Here is an 18,093-nt window from a genome sequence, read left to right as displayed (position 1 = left end):
CTCCCCGTCAAGTTTAACATTACTTTGCAATGGTGTCGTACAAACGTGAACTAAATCTTCATTAGCTAGAGTACTGTGACAAGTCACATTGTAGAAATTTATTTTCTGGTATAACTGTTGCTGATTTCATCTCAGGTTTGTTTAGGCCCTACAATTGTTTTTTATCTCGCGGCGCCCACCTCGGCTCTGCTCTGGATGTAGACTGCAAGAATGTGACGTTCTGAACTGCATGTTCCCAAAATAAATCGTCTGCGCGGAAAACTGCCTTATCTTATTTTACTACGTTGCTTTGCTGAACTAAACTTTTGTTCCTCTTCTGAAAATACAGTTCACTGTCGATGCAATAGTGCAAGACGTGACACTGCAGCTTCTGTCAAATCTACTTTCACAGAATGTGTGAGGGTAAGGTTCACGAAATATTTATAAATGACAAAGGGAAAGTATTCTGCAAATATGCTGAATCCTTGTAATGAAATTCTATCTAGCATGAAGAGTAACTTTTTCTCAGATTATATGAAGATTGTATCTGTTCTTTCGGATATGTCTGAAAGAACAGATACCATCTTCATGTAGTTAAGGCTAGCCGGCCATTGACCTTCTTCTGTGCTGGATGCACACGCATTGCCGGAACTCTTACGGGACTCGGTAAGATTGTCTGCCGCGAGTAGTGAGTGTAGTGGGCAGGGGCACTACGAATGTAGTGCGTGGACATTAAGCTGGGAATGTGGGTCTCACGGGGAGCGTGCAAGGGAGAAACCCCTGCAGTCGCGCTATCCTCTGTGCCGCCGGTGGCTCAGATGGATGCCGGCGCGGTAGCTCGGCGTGCTCGGTCAGAGGGTTTAGCTACCCTCTGTAATAAAAAATACTGAGCTAACGGATCAACGAACAGCCTGAACGGGTGTCGTCGGACGTCCGCCACGAACAAATTCAACGAACAATATAGAACAAAATGAGATAAACAAAAAAGAAAAAAAGATGGATAGAGTGTCTGCCATGTAAGCAGGAGATCCCGGGATCGGGTCTTGGTCAGGGCACACATTTTCAACTGTCCCCGTTGATGTATATCAACGCATGTCAACAGCGTAGGGTCTTGGTTTAATTATCATTTCATTTTTTATCAGCTGTCATATCATCATAGAATTACTTTCACACACAATATTTAAATTGGTAAAATTACTCTTCTCCCTTTTAAATGATACCCTTTCAACTAACAATGGTGGGAGAGAACCAAGTCGTATACTGAACAGATGACTGATAATTTATCCTGGATACCAACATGTAGATATGGTTAGACACAATGAATTTTTAAACTGTAATAATTACCTGCCTAGAGCCTGCAGCAAAATAAATTCAATAACAATTATCTTTTCCAAAGTATTGTCTCCATAAATTCATCGTAGATCATCTTTTATCCTTAATCCGCAATTACAGATCATGGAGCATCTCAAAAGGAAAAAAAAATATCATTGTGTTGCACGTCCGTCATCCAAGCCTGCCTCTGTGCCACAACACAACACTCTTTGGCCGACAACTGCTTCCGACTCCCTCGGTCGAGCTAGTCCAACCAAGTAGCGCTACAGCCCATACTAGCCAAAGAATATGTATCACTCATGTGGCGTGACTTGCGAAGAACAATCCAAATAAACTGTCAAATATACGAAACCACGTGTCATTTCTCGTGGCATGTACACGTTGTATAAGCATTTCTCCTAATAATACACTAATGAGCCAGAACGTTATGACCGCCTGCTTAATAGATCGTCATCCATCTTTGGAATGAAATACATCAGTAATTGCACGAACAGTCCACGGGTATACTGCCGGTTCATGGTGTCCAACGGCCGCCCTCAGGAGCTCAGTTCGTCAGCGCACCTGACGATGGCGACACGTCTGATCGCCGAAACATTGTGCCCGTTGGATACTGTGAACCGGCAGTACACCCGTGGACTGTTCGAGCAACGAATACGCCGGGAGAAACTGAAGAATGACACATCAGTAATTGTTCGTATCGGAGATCCGACAGTTTATTAAGAGGTTTGTAGAGGTATGTGGCATTAGATATCAACGCACAAGTCGTGTAATTCGCGTAAATAACGGGCCGCTGATTTGCATACGCGCTGATGGCACCCGATAGCGACCCAGATGGGTTGCATAGGATTTACATCAGGCGAATTTTAACGCCGAGACATCAACGTGACTTCGCTATAATGCCCCTCAAAGCACTGAGCGTGGGTGTGGCTGCGAGAAGCGGACAACCGTGTCGCTGGAAGATTGCGTCGCCGTCGGGGAAGACACCCAGCACGAAGGGATGCAGGTGGTCTGCGGCTGTCAGCGTGTCTTTCATTACTACCACAGATCCCCTGCGAGCGGAGCAGAATGTCCTCCATAAAGTAATACTGCTCGCACCAGCCTGCGTCCGTGAGGCGCTGCACGATTCGAGCCGGCGTTCACCTCGGTGATGGTGCTTGTGGGGACGACCGTCGACCTAGTGTAGCAAAAGCGTAATTCACTGGAAGAACCGACTCGTTTCCACTGATGGACGGTCGAATGCCGATGGTCTCGGTCGCACTGTAACTGTATTGACGATGTCGTTGGGTCAAAATGTTAGGGATGGTCGGCTGCAGAGCTTCATTATCAACAATGTGCGATGAACGGTGTGCTCTGAAACACTTGTGCGTCCACCGACATAGTGCTCTTTCAGCAGAGATGCCACAGGTCATAATCTATCCTACTTCACAGAGCAGACAAGACTCCGAAGCCCACATTCTGTGAAGAGCCGTGGGCGTCCAACAATTTAGCGCCTGGTGGTACTTGCGCTGTGCTTGTACCTTTTCCAGTAGATGCTCACAGCACGTGGTCATCCGACCGGCTTCACCGTTTTCGAGATACTCGTTCACAGGCTCTGCATAACAATAATTTGCTCTTCGTCAGAGCCGCTTTGTCTCAATGGATTTCTCGAATCTTTGCTAGGGTGATCCCCCGTCGTAGCTGCTCCGCTTTTGTTATGGCGTCGCGCGGCCGCAACGCCACAAGGCGGCATCGAGCGTCACGTTGGGGTGCGGCCACAGTGCTTTGGCTCATCAGCGTGACGCGACCGGTGGCCGCCTGCTGTGCACGCCGCTCCGTCGCCGCACTGAGCGCACGGTACTGTGTACTAGGGACGCCGAGGTGGCTGCACAACCGTGTGCGCTTCTCAGCTCCAACGACCCTCCCTTGGCCACTAGAAACATTATTAAGTATTCCTGATAAGAGCAAAAAGACAAACAGACAGGCAGCCTCGAAACTTTCCGCTGCAAAATTGATTGTAACTTTGGCGTTAATTTTGAATATGAAAATTGAAATTGACTTTTTCATCGAAAATAAAATATTTAGTGCTGCGGATTTTAATTACTGTCTTCTTGGCTGAGAAAGAGTAAATTATTAATTTTGCAGCCATGCACGGCGTCTCCGGAGTGCAATCGAGCGCACCCAAGGTTTAAGTTCTTCTTAGCAGCCGGCGTACAGCTTTTTAATATCTGCGTCTTAATGTAGCTCTTACAAATTCTTGACGTTGTTATTGAAGAGCAGGTCACACCGATACGGTTCTGAACTACTGTGATAGTCTGTGACGGTAGGGCAAGTTCCACAAATATTCGCTTTTCATAAAAGATAATGTGTTCATTTCAAAAGACAGTGTTATTAAACAGGGATCGCACAGTACTACCTAGCATTCAAAATACCCAGTCTTCTGCTTGCTTGCACTTTGAATCGTAATTACTAGGAGAGGAAAAATGAGTATAATATTCACTTCAGATATTAGAAAAACTTTACCTTTTGAGATAACGATTATTATTTCATAAAAAAGTTCTTCTCGATGTTCAACTATTACAGTATATATTCAGGGGTGTATACTGACAAAAATTAATATTTTCTGATGTCTCGCAACAATGGCGGCTGTCGTTTCTTTTTTTAGCAATAGATGTACACCTTCTTTGAAAATACGTCCTTCCGTGTTCCAGTGTACTACCAGGGGAAAAAAATCATTAGTAAAGTCGCGGAATACAGAAGTTTGTTAAAAATCATGGAACACTAACAAGCCAACGATGTTATTTACAATGCTGCCCTCGCAGGAGTAAGCGATAATTGAGGTTATTTATAATTGCGAGTTTTCGATTGAGTTTGGTTCACACCGTTCAATTTATTGATTGTTGCTAGTCGCTCATGTCCCCCATATTGGAGTTAAGAGAGAAGTCGGCACTGCTGTTCATTCAACAGAGGTTGAAAGATACGCTCACCAAAGCAGCCACTACCCCGTCGCTGTCTGACGTTCTGCGTGCTGCCTTTGTTCTAAGTCGTGTCTCCCTACCACTTTCGCCCAACGGCGCTCTGAGCGTGTTTTTAAGAGAATTGACTGGTTTGAACCTGGGACCTGTTGCTGGTAAGGAGACGCCAGACCACACATGACATGTAGAGTTCAGAAGAGTTCAGTGAGACTAGATATGATATAATCAAATACTTCAAGATTTCAACTTCAGCTCCACTGCACTCCCTGTAAAAGAATCTTAATACTAACTAAATTTAGTAGAAGGGGTTCAAGGCTTTCCTATTTTTAGTTAGCTGGTACAATAACGTCGAAAAAGCAGTTAAGTTTACCATTGGAATTTTTATTTACTCACAAAACATTGTTTATAAATTGTACTGTTGATAAAAGGAAATATTTTAATACAGGATGATAAAAACCAACTGCGTTCAACAAAAAAGTTAACGAATATTCTCTGAATTGGTTTCCAAGTTCTATAATGGATTGAAGGATGACCTATTCCATATCACATCAATAATCTAGGTTTAAATTAAGTTCCATAAAAGAGAAAACTATCAAAAGTGGTCTACAGTGACCCTCAATTGTCTTTAATTACTTATTTAACTTGCCGTAAATTACAGTGGCTGATGTGGCTTCTCAATAATTACATAACAGAAAAATCATCGCGTTTCAGATTTTAACTTCAAGTAGCAAATGTGAATACCACGAAGTTTAATCGATGATTGACACTAGTATTACGTAAAAAGGGGATGTAACAGATGAGAGTTCTGCACTTCTGAGTGAAGCCTTATGCGCTCTTATGCGGCATCGCGTGTGTTCATTACCTTGTCGGTGTTTAGGCAGCGTCAGGGGCGGCTGGCGGCGCAGCTCCACACACCTCGCCGTCTCGGTAGCAACTCTCTCGAACTTATCCTTACTACTGTTTACAGAAGTTGGTTTAAGAAAAAGGTATCTGGCTGTGTTTTCAACTGACCAATCAGCATCTCAATGTTAACCTTATGCTCTGCCTACAAAAATTCTGTCTATCCAATGAGAAACATTATACTTTTCGTGGTGGGGCAATGTTTTTAATGTTTGCTACGTAACAGGAACACGTATAGTCTCACACTAAAACTTGCAGCTGGTGTGGCCCTTTTAGTGTTATTGTAAGATCTATACTGTTCTTCTGGAGGGCTCTATCTTTTAACATGGGCTGGAGGATGGACCTCTTGGCGGTTGGCCGGCGATGCGGGTGTCCCACTGTCCCACTCTTATCGTAGGGCCTTCTAGCCTACATGGCTCTGCTCTCGGCTTCTGTTCTCGTTTCTCCGTTGCATGGTGGGAAGGTATGACATGCATTTAGACGTTCCTGTAATAGTGTGTGGTATTCCATTTGCTCACTCGTTGATCGTATTACTTTGGTTAATTTCATGTCAGGATTTATTCAGAGCTATGTGACATATTGCCGGATTTGCTATCATGTCAGGGTTTTCATGGAAGGTGTTGGATTTGCCTGACACCTTACAGCTGGTGTGCCATTGAGTCGGCTCATGAGAAACGGCGAAGGACCGCCAGGCCGACGGCGAAACCAGTATACAAACGCAAAACGACAAACCGTCAGTGAGGAAGCCAAAAATCGCAATAAACATAGAGAGAAATACAAAGAGTGAGCGACTAAGTATGTATGAAGAAACGTCGGTGATCAGAAAGCCTCGTAAACACGAGCACGCCTTCCTCCCGGATGAGGCGGATAGAGGCCTCCGCCACTGGTGGCTCTTATCGTTGAAATAACCGCTCTCCTTCCACACCAAAAAAATGGTTCAAATGGCTCTGAGCACTATGGGACTCAACATCTGAGGTCATCAGTCCCCTAGAACTTAGAACTACTTAAACCTAACTAACGTAAGGACATCACACACATCCGAGGCAGGATTCGTACCTGCGACCGTAGTAGTCACGCGGTTCCGGACTGAAGTGCCTAGAACCGCACGGCCACCGTGGCAGGCCTTCCATGCCAGTTTAACCTGACTGTTGAAACCTCTCAAAATAACAGGCTTTCGGCTTTTTATTCCTGTTATTTCCTGTAATAAGCACAGAGATCGAAAAAAGATTGAAAAATTTGACTCTCTCAGTTTGAAGATAGATATAAATAAAATATTACGTGAAACAGTCAAATAAAAGGAAAACACAGTCCGCCCACCGTTCGCCGCTTTTCTTGAGAAGCGGTAAGTGGTTGAATAGTACAAAAAATCAACAGTGCTCTCCTTTTGATTCCAATTTTTTGAAATACTGGTCAAAAATCGTGTGGTCGAGGATAGTACCACTATTTAGGAATTAGGAATAGTCAGTGTTAAACGGTGAAACCTGAGGCTGAACAGTTGTGTTTTCCGTATTTCCGTATGTCACAGAGTTTTATGTTCGCAAAGAGACTATACCGTACATTTCACACACGAATCAATACACCTCTCATTGTTGAATCAGCGGCTTAAACATTCGATTTCTCAGATCTTGAAGGGTAGCTGCCAAATCTGTCGCACAAAGTGATTTCTCTTGTAGTGTAGTTGCCGTGGCGCTACATGCAAACAACAGCTGAGCTACGTCAAAACTTTGAACCTTTCTCTATCCAGTGACACTTGTTTTATAGATTCTAGGTAACAAACAACTGAAATCTTTTTTTTCCCTAAGTCACTCAGTACTATGAATGAGTTGGTGTTAAGTTTTTAATTTATGACAGTTTTCACAATTTCCTTCCTCTTTTATTACTTCATAGAAACGGCAAACCGTTAATCTTTCAACGCCAACGAAGCACAGTACTCCGTTTCTAGTCAGTAAAAATATATCCAGACTTTCGTTGGCACCAATCTGCAACACAACGGATGTTTGGCGACGACAGCGGGAAACTAACGTATAAACCAAGTGGGGGCACAGTCTTCCACACTGCACGTCTGCGCTCTCCTTAAGCCATGACACCTGGTAGCAAAGACCTTATTGTCTCAGCAACGCTGTGCTAATTCTTATGCCATGCCTTTGTTGCTCGTTTCTGTCGACACTGTTATTCAAATACATAGCACTAATCGCTTTTCCCATTTTCTACACACATTAAAAAAAAATTTGCATCACGTAGGTTCCGAGAGTTCCGGAACGTGTACAGAAGATTGGAATAGAGATCAACATAAACATAATTTCCGCCCTTTTTATTGCTCACGAAAAGCACACATTGCATGTCATACCACCATACAGCGAGACCTTCAGAGGTGGTGGTCCAGATTGTTGTCCACACCGGTACCTCGGTACCTCTAATACCCAGTAGCACATCCTCTTGAATTTATGCATGCCTGTATTCGTCGTGGCATACTATCCACAAGGCACTGTTGGTCCAGATAGACCCAGTCCTCAGCCGCAATTCGGCGTAAATCCCTCAGAGTGGTTGGTGGGTCACGTCATCCATAAACAGCCCTTTTCAATCTATCCCAGGCATGTTCGATAGGCTTCATGTATGGAGAACATCCTGGCCCGAGCGATGTCGTTATCCTGAAGGAAGTCATTCACAAGATGTCCACGAAGGGGACGCGAATTGTCGTCCATGAAGACGACTGCCTCGCCAATACGCTGCCGATATGGTTGCACTATCGGTAGGAGGATGGCATTCACGTATCGTACAGCCGTTACGGCGCCTTCCAGCTGGCGCGTACCTCAGCCCACATAATGCCACCCCAAAACAGCAGGGAACCTCCACCTTGCTAAACTCACTATTCGGTGTGGCTAAGACGTTCAGCCTGACCGGGTTACCTCCAAACACGTCTCCGAGGATTGTCAGGTTGAAGGCATATGCGACCCTCATCGGTGAAGAGAACGTGATGGCAATCCTGAGCAGTCCATTCGGCATGTTGCCCATCTGCACCGCGCTGCCTGGTGTCGTGGTTGCAAAGATGTACCTCGTCATGGACGTCGGGAGTGAAGCTGCGCATCATGCCGCCCATTGCGCACAGTTTGAGTCGTAACACGACGTCCTGTGGCCGCACGAAAAGCATTATTCAACACGGTGGCGTTGCTGTCAGGTTTCCTACGAGTTCATAGGTAGCGGTCATCCACTGCAGTAGTAGCCTTTGGGCGGCCTGAGCGAGGTATGTCATCTACAGTTCCTGTCTCTCTGTATCTACTTCATGTCCGAACAACATCGCTTTGGTTCAATCCGAGACGCCTAGACACTTTCTTTGTTGAGAGCCCTCCCTGGCACAAAGTAACAATGCGGACGCGATCGAACCGCGGTGTTGACCGTCTAGGCATGGTTGAACTACAGACAACATGAGCCGTGTACCTCCTTCCTGGTGGAATGACTGGAACTGATCGGCTGTCGGAACCCCTCCGTCTAATAGGCGCTGCTCATACGTGATTGTATACATCTTTGGGCGGATTTAGTGACATCTCTGGAAAAGGGACTGTGTCTGTGATGCAATATCCACAGTTAACGTCTATCTTCAGGATGTGTGTATAATAACGCGACACCTCAAGCCAATGCAAATTTTACGAATAAAAATATTCCTGTGTTAAAAACGAAAAATTTTAGCTCTGCTGTTATGGGTAACTGCTATTTCTGTCTTTTACTTGGTTATCGCAAAAAAAAGAAAGACATAACCGAGACCAAACAAACACCGGAAAATACTGGTCATTCAGAACTGAAGTAGAGGTATCGACTTTAACCGGTCGATTTTTCCTATCCCTACCAACCAGCAGATCACGCGACCGCCACGTCGCCCGCGCGACGCGAACCCGGAAAGCTATGTTGGCCCGTGCCGAGACTCCTGTCTCCGTCTCGGGGTCCGAGATCTGCGAGTATACTCGACTTGTAGTGGTCTTTACGCGACAATCATTCTGAAAGTAATGAAAGTCTTTCTCGACATATTTTTATTCAACTTCATAAAATAAAATTTATTTTTCAGCATATTTTGAGATCTTAGCTATAGATGGCAGTTATAAGAGTCGAGGGACATGAAAGGGAAGCAGTGGTTGGGAAGGGAGTGAGACAGGGTTGTAGCCTTTCCCCGATGTTATTCAATCTGTATATTGAGCAAGCAGTAAAGGAAACAAAAGAAAATTCGGAGTAGGTATTAAAATCCAAGGAGAAGAAATAAAAACTTTTAGGTTCGCCGATGACATTGTAATTCTGTCAGAGACAGCAAACGACTTGGAAGAGCAGTTGAACGGAATGGATAGTGTCTTGAAAGGAGGATATAAGATGAACATCGGGCCGGCCGAAGTGGCCGTGCGGTTAAAGGCGCTGCAGTCTGGAACCGCAACACCGCTACGGTCGCAGGTTCGAATCCTGCCTCGGGCATGGATGTTTGTGATGTCCTTAGGTTAGTTAGCTTTAACTAGTTCTAAGTTCTAGGGGACTAATGACCTCAGCAGTTGAGTCCCATAGTGCTCAGAGCCATTTAAGATGAACATCAACAAAAGCGAAACGAGGATAATGGAATGTAGTCGAATTAAGTCGGGTGATGCTGAGGGAAATGAGACGCTTAAAGTAGTAAATGAATTTTGCTATTTGGGGAGCAAAATAACTGATGATGGTCGAAGTAGAGAGGATATAAAATGTAGACTGGCAATGGCAAGGAAAGCATTTTTGAAGAACAAAAATTTGTTAACATCGAGTATAGATTTAAGTGTCAGGAAGTCGTTTCTGAAGGTATTTGTATGGAGTGTAGCCATGTATGGAAGCGAAACATGGACGATTTATAGTTTGGACAAGAAGAGAACAGAAGCTTTCGAAATGTGGTGCTACAGAAGAATGCTGAAGAATAGATGGGTAGATCACATAACTAATGAGGAGGTATTGAATAGAATTGGGGAGAAGAGGAGTTTGTGGCACAACTTGACAAGAAGAAGGGATCGGTTGGTAGGACATGTTCTGAGGCATCAAGGGATCACAAATTTGGCATTGGGGGGCAGCGTGTAGGGTAAAAATCGTAGAGGGAGACGAAGAGATGAATACGCTAAACAGATACATATGGATGTAGGTTGCAGTAGGTACTGGGAGATGAAGAAGCTTGCACAGAATAGAGTAGCATGGAGAGCTGCATCAAACCAGTCTCAGGACTGAAAACCACAACAACAACAGCTATTTTTCTACTGATCTACCGTCCAAATTAAAGCGTCTGTGGGAGCAGCCCTCATACTTTTCCATGCATTCCACGTCCTGAGTGGCTGCCAGGCTGTTGAACCATTCACTAACTTCCTCTTATAAATCGCTGTTATGTCCAAAGTGGTTTCTGTCCAAAGACGCCTTCAGTTTCTGAAATATGACGGTAATAATTCTGAACGAAATAAAGGAATACGGCGGACTTCGCAAAGCTTCCCATTTTAACTGCCGAGAAAAAGCCCCGTCAGTGCAACGGAACGGAACGGAACGTGGACGAGCTTAATAGTGAAGCAGCACAGTAGCACTGGACAACAGTCCACGCCTCATGTCGTGAAGGACGCAGCGCGCTCGCGGCCTCTCCTGTTGACATACGGCGATCTGTCCAGCTCGCTGTGGCCGTGGCCTCGTGGCGCTCGAAATTTAACATTATTTGCTTTACTGGGATCGTGAAAGGTGTCAATCTATCGACTGGTGCTCTGTTTCTGGACTTTCATGTGGAACCCGGGTGTAAACAGCATGTGGCCAAAAAAATTCACCCCATCATTTCGTACCGAGTAAGGAAAAGTAGTGGCGCTCCCATTCATTGTTGTGTTCGTCCATCGAACTTTGAGAAATCCACCTCGCACACACTTTTCTATAATCCAATTCACTACTAACAATTTCTTAAAGAACTGATCTTGAAATTTCGGGAAAGCACTAGCTGCGTCCATCGATAGTGAAGCGGAGACTATCCCACTGAATTTTTCCGTCAGAACTTGATTTGAGTCCGTCAGTCGCAACTGGAGGTCGGGTATACCGTTATTCCTGATAAATATTCGTTTGTCCGCCATAACACATAATTCACCATTTCAGTATTGAAGCTTCGTGCATTACATTTACACAATTAGAAACAGCACAAACCAACGAACAGTGAACGACCGTTCGTACTCGCTGTTAAGAGTCGTCCTGGTGCCAACGAGCTCCGTCAGACGTTTTTGATGTGGGAGGAGAATTATGAGGACTGTCAGACCAAAACCTTCTTAAATTTTAGAATTAGTCTTGCATTTAAAATTTTCAATTGATAAGTTTAAGTTAGATTAAAAATGTTTCCTTTAGATTATTTAATATAAAATACCGTGTCGCACATTGTGGGCGTTGCTAAAGAGATGATGACGGCGATGCGACCATGACGACGACTACGACGATGATGGTGGAATGTCTGACAGCGTAGAGATCAGCTCCCAGCAGATGCTGCGTCGGTAGGTTGGAAGGATCGCTGAAGCAGGAGAGGAAACACAGTGGGCTACGTCTGGAATGATGTTGGGAAGCCAGAGCACAAAGAAGGATGTGGGAGGTGAGATGGAGGCTTGTACAAGTATACAGTGCGGTAACAAAAGTCGTGGCGGAGCTCACAATATAACGTCAGACCTTCCTCTCCCCGGTGTAGTGCAGCAGCTCACAATATAACGTCAGACCTTCCTCTCCCCGGTGTAGTGCAGCAGCTCACAATATAACGTCAGACCTTCCTCTCCCCGGTGTAGTGCAGCAGCTCACAATATAACGTCAGACCTTCCTCTCCCCGGTGTAGGGCAGCAGCTCGACGTGGCCGGGACTCAACCAGCCGCTGGAAGTTCAGTTCCCTGCAGAAATACTGAGGCATGCCGCCTCTACAGCCGTCCACAATACAACACTACTCGCCATTAAAATTGCTACACCAAGAAGAAATGCAGATCATAAGCGGGTATTCATTGGACAAATATATTATACTAGAACTCACATGTGATTACATTTTCACGCAATTTGGGTGCATAGATCCTGAGAAATCAGTACCCAGCATAACCACATCTGGCCGTAATAACGGTCTTGATACGCCTGGGCATTGAGTCAAACAGAGCTCGGATGGCGTGTACAGGTACAGCTGCCCATGCAGAGTCAACACGATACCACAGTTCATCAAGAGTAGTGACTGGCGTATTGTAACGAGCCAGCTGCTCGGCCGCCATTGACCACACGTTTCAGTTGGTGAGAGATCTGGAGAATGTGCTGCCCAGGGCAGCAGTCGAACGTTTTCTGTATCCAGAAAGGCCCGTACAGTACCTGCAACATGTGGTCGTGCATTGTCCCGCTGAAATGTAGAGTTTCGCAGGGATCGAATGAAGGGTAGAGCCACGGGTCGTAACACATCTGAAATGTAACGCCCACTGTTCAAAGTGCCGTCATTGCGAACAAGAGGTGACCGAGACGTGTAACCAGTGGCACCCCATACCATCACGCCAGGTGATACACCAGTATGGCGATGACGAATACACACTTCCGATGTGTGTTCACCGCGATGTCGCCAAACACGGATGCGACCATCATGATGCTGTAAACAGAACCTGCATTCATCCGAAAAAATGACGTTTTGCCATTCGTACACCCAGCTTCGTCGTTGAGTACACCACCGCAGGCGCTCCTGTCTGTGATGCAGCGTCAACGGTAACCGCAGCCACGGTCTGCGAGCTGATAGTCCGTGCTGCTGCAATTGTCGTCGAACTGTTCGTGCAGATGGTTCTTGTCTTGCAAACGTCCCAATCTGTTGACTCAGGGATCGAGACGTGGCTGCACGATCCATTACAGTCATGCGGGTAAGATGCCTGTCAGCTCGACTGCTAGTGATACGAGGCCGTTGGAATCCAGCACGGCGTTCCGTGTTACCCTCCTGAACCCACCGATTCCATATTCTGCTAACAGTCATTGGATCTCGACCAACGCCAGCAGCAATGTCGCGATACGATAAACCGCAATCGCGATAGGCTACAATCCGACCTTTATCAAAGTCGGATACGTGATGGTACGCATTGCTCCTCCTTACGCGAGGCATCACAACAACGTTTCGCCAGGCAACGCCGGTCAACTGCTCTTTGTGTATGAGAAATCGTTTGGAAACGTTCCTCATGTCACCACCGGCGCCAACCTTGCGTGAATGGTCTGAAAAGCTAATCATTTGGATATCACAGCATCTTCTTCCTGTCGGTTAAATTTCGCGTCTGTAGCACGTCATCTTCGTGGTGTAGCAATTTTAATGGCACGTAGTGTAGAAGTGTGCAAGTGCACGATGTTATGCACGAACAGACCTCTCAACTCTGTCAGACAAATGTTCGATGGGATTTACGAAGGGAGATGTGGATGGCCAAATCATTCGCTCGAAATGTCGAGAATGCTCTTCAAACCAGCTGCGAACAGTTGTGACCCGGTGACATAGTGCACTGTCATCCACAAAAATTACATCGTCATTTGTAAAGTCCTTGTATGGCTGCGAATAGCGTCCAACCTCCAGTCCATTCCATATAAACACAGCCCACGCTGTTACGGAGTCGCCACCAGGTTGAATAGTGCCTGGTTGATATCTTCCGTCCATAGCTTCGTAGGATCTACACCACACTCGAACCCTACCGTGAGCTTTTACCAACTGAAATAGGGACTCATCTAACCAGGGGCCGTTTTCCAATCATTCTGGTCACTAGACTAGGAGAAGGGTTGCAGGCGATGTTGTGCTGTTACCAAATGCACTCCCGTCTGCCGCCATTGCCCATTAACGCCAAATTTCGCCATACCGTCGTAACGGTTGCGTTTCTTTCTGCAGTTCTTTCGTGCAGTGTTGTTTGTCTGTTAGCAATGATTGCAACTCTACGTAACGCCGCTATTTTCGGTTGTTAAGTGAAGGTTGTCAGCCACAGCATTATCCGTGGTGAGAAGCATTACCCTAAATGTGGTATTCTCGGCACATTCTTGACACTGCAATGTCGCATCCGTCCTGCTCGATCTACCATTCCGCGTTCTAAGTCTTTTAATTCTCGTCATGTGGCCAAAATTACGTCGGAAGTGTATTCACACGACGCTTGAGTACAAATAAAAGCCCCGCCAATGCACTGCCCTTTTACACCTCGTGTACGACATACTCCAGCCATCTGTATGGGCGGATTACGCTACCCCACGAGTTTTGTCATCTCAGTGTAAAGAGCTAGGGGCTGTAAGTGGTATGATGGCTAATATTTTCCGGGTCAGGAATAGGGAATTTGTCAAAGTTCCGCCGAGAAAGGATATGGAGGATGTTGAGTTGTAGTGACGGAAGGACGTGTTGGAGCAGGGCCAACACAGAGGAGGCCTGAGGTACACGTCTCGGTTACGGTAGACGAGACTGTGGGAAGCGACTGCAGTCCTTCTCGGCGTATTCCACCAATGAATTCTTCTCGGGTTATCAGCCGAGTGGTGGAGTCGTTTTGCCGCAACGTTTCGTGCCCATCATCATCTAGCTGTTTGGACAGCCACCGGGTCTCGACGGCGCGCCGCGCGTCAGCCCCCACCACCACCGACGAAGTACCCCCTTCCGGAGGAACGTGATTGACCGGCCTACAGAGCGGACGACGGCCAAACAGCTGTACAGATATGCAGAACACAGCGTCCCGACACTTCGCCAGAATATGAGGGGTACGAAACTCATCCAAACGTTCCGACAAGACGACGCCACCAGTCGGCCGATAACCCGGGAAGAATCCATCAGGACGGATCGTCAAATTTACAGACCAATATCCTTAACATCGGTTTGTTGCAGGATTCTCGAACATATTCTCAGTTCCAATATAATGAATTTCCTTGATACAGAGAAGTTGCTGTCCATGCATCAGCACGGCTTTAGAAAGCATCGCTCCTGCGAAACGCAACTCGCCCTTTTTTCACATGATATCTTGCGAACCGTGGATGAAGGGTATCAGACGGATGCCATATTCCTTGACTTCCGGAAAGCGTTTGATTCGGTGCCCAACTGCAGACTCCTAACTAAGGTACGAGCATATGGGATTAGTTCCCAAATATGTGAGTGGCTCGAAGACTTCTTAAGTAATAGAACCCAGTACGGTATCCTCGATGGTGAGTGTTCATCGGAGGTGAGGGTATCATCTGGTGTGCGCCAGGGAAGTGAGGTAGGTCCGCTGTCGTTTTCTATCTACATAAATGATCTTTCGGATAGGGTGGATAGCATTGTGCGGCTGTTTGCTGATGATGCTGTGGTGTACGGGAAGGTGTCCTTGAGTGAGTGTAGGAGGATAGAAGATGACTTGGACAGGATTTGTGATTGGTGTAAAGAATGGCAGCTAACTCTAAATATAGATAAATGTAAATTAATGCAGATGAATAGGAAAAAGAAACCCGTAATGTTTGAATACTCCATTAGTAGTGTAGCGCTTGACACAGTCACGTCGATTAAATATTTGGGCGTAACATTGCAGGGCGATATGAAGTGGGACAAGCATGTAATGCCAGTTGTGGGGAAGGCGGATAGTCGTCTTCGGTTCATTGGTAGAATTTTGGGAAGATGTGGTTCATCTGTGAAGGAGACCGCTTATAAAACACTAATATGACCTATTCTTTGGTACTGCTCGAGCGTTTGGCATCCCCATCAGGTCGGATTGAGGGAGGACATAGAAGCAATTCAGAGGCGGGCTGCTAGATTTGTTACTGGTAGGTTTGAACATCACGCGAGTGTTACGGAAAATGCTTCAGCAACTCGGATGGGAGTCTCTAGAGGAAAGGAGGCATTCTTTTCGTGAATCGCTACTGAGGAAATTTAGAGAACCAGCATTTGAGGCTGACTGCAGTACAATTTTACTGCCGCCAACTTACATTTCGCGGAAAGACCACAAAGATAAAATAAGAGAGATTAGGGCCCATACAGAGGCATATAGGCAGTCATTTTTCCCTCGTTCTGTTTGGGAGTGGAACAGGGAGAGAAGATGCTAGTTGTGGTACGAGGTACCCTCCGCCACGCATCTATGTAGATGTAGATGTAGACTGCGGGCAATTTTCGAAGACGTCGGATGAATCTGGTCATAGGTGGCAATCTCATCAACTGGTTGAGGATACCTGTAGTAGGCAGGTTGGTTTACTGGCCCAGCTAACCCTCCGCGGCGCTGATGTTCCAGGGCACGTACGCGGTGCTGGGGCTGGACCTGGACGAGGCGGTGCACGCGGCGGCCGGCGACTCGGCGCCGCTGGGGCTGTACCGCGCGCGCCTCGCCCTGGACGCGGGCCTGGGGGCGGCGCTCTGCTCCGCCGCCGAGCTCGAGTTCGCCTCGCCGGACGACTAGCGGCGCGCGCCCGCCCCCGGCTGAACGCCAATAAAGCACCCTGAATGCGCAGCCGTGTCTCTCTCTTTTTAATCACTCACCTACTCCTTCCATCGCATACGTTTGCACTGATCAGCCAGAACATTACGACCACCTAACTAATAGCCGGTACCTGCACCTTTGGCACAGATAACAACGGCGACTCGTCGTGGCACGGAAGCAATGGGGTTTGATAGATCGCTGGAGGGAGTTTGCACCACATCTACAAACAAAAGACACCTAATTCCTGTCAATTCCAGGAATGGTGTCCATGAGGCCACGTTCATTCACATCCCAGATGCGTCCGACCGGGTTCAGATCTGGCGCGTTGGGGGGCCAGCACATGAACTGGAACTCGCCACTATGTTCCTCGGATCACTCCATCATACTACTGGCCCTATGGCACGGTGCATTACCTTACTGAAAAATACCTCTGCCGTCTGGAAACATAATCATCGTGAAGGGGATATTTGGTCTGCAAACAGTTGACTAAACTCCAGAATGAGATTTTCACTCTGCAGCGGAGTGTGCGCTGATATGAAACTTCCTGGCAGATTAAAACTGTGTGCCCGACCGAGACTCCCGAGTTCGAGTCTCGGTCGGGCACACAGTTTTAATCTGCCAGGAAGTTTCATAGTTGACTAAACTTGTTGGCTGTCACGGTGTCTTTCACGACCCCCACTGGACCCCGGCATGCCAATGTGAATGTTCCCCAGAGCATAATGGAGTCGCCGCCAGCTTGTTTCCGCCACGCAGTACAGGTGTCGAGGAGCTGTTACCCTGGAAGACGATGGATTGGCGCCCGCCCACCAGCGTGATGACGAATGCATCGTGATTCGTGAGGCCGTGCAACGCTTTGCCACTGGGGCACCGTCCAGTGTCGACGGTCACGTGCTCATTCCAGTCGTAGCTGCCGATGTCGTGGCGTTAACTCTGCCCACAATTCTGACTTTAGTTCCGCCACAGTCCGCCGCCTGTGCTGTTTTACCAGTCTGCTCAATTCACAACACCGGACATCTGCAACGAGGGGCGTCCGCCGAAACCTACGTTTGTCTGGACGTGGTTTCACCTCGGTTTGGCCACGTGTTGAACACACTCACCACAGCATTCCTCCAATACCTCACAAGTTGTGCAGTTCAGCAAATGCTCGTGCCGAGCCGCCAGGCCGTCACAATTTGCTCCCGCTCAAACACGGTCAAGCCCATTCTAAACACGGACAGCACGCTCACTGATCATATGTGCACCGTGACTGTGACGCTGCTATCGCCTGGTTGCATTTATATCGATAGCAGGTCGATGATCATAATGTTCTAGCTGATACGTAGCGTTTATAGCTTTATACAGTATTGACTGCACTACATGCTTTAAAATTCTGAACCTGGCAGAGGTAATATTTCTTAAGGGAAAGGTTATTTACAACTCCTACACAAACCGAACTGCAGTTACAGTAGTTAAAGGACATCAAACAGAATCAATAGCCGAGAGGAGAGCGAGACGGGGTTGTAGCCTAGCTCCAAAGTTCTTCAATCTATATAGTGAGCTAGCAGTAAAGG

General features: G+C 46.7%; 1 protein-coding gene across 1 annotated transcript in view; it reads left to right on the top strand.

Moving 5' to 3' along the window:
• The window catches only part of LOC126263613 (uncharacterized), a 74,657-nt gene extending 58,135 nt beyond the window's left edge, over window positions 1-16,522 (top strand). Inside the window, exon 4 of the mRNA XM_049960700.1 lies at window positions 16,358-16,522. Within this exon, the coding sequence (XP_049816657.1) occupies window positions 16,358-16,522 (165 nt within the window). The remainder of the gene's footprint in view (window positions 1-16,357) is intronic.
• The last annotated feature ends 1,571 nt before the right edge of the window (window positions 16,523-18,093 follow it).

This window comes from Schistocerca nitens, chromosome 6, assembly GCF_023898315.1.
Source record: "Schistocerca nitens isolate TAMUIC-IGC-003100 chromosome 6, iqSchNite1.1, whole genome shotgun sequence".
Lineage (NCBI taxonomy): Eukaryota > Metazoa > Arthropoda > Insecta > Orthoptera > Acrididae > Schistocerca > Schistocerca nitens.
The sequence above is the reverse complement of the archived record's forward strand: the minus strand, read 5'-3'. Positions and strand labels throughout refer to the sequence as shown.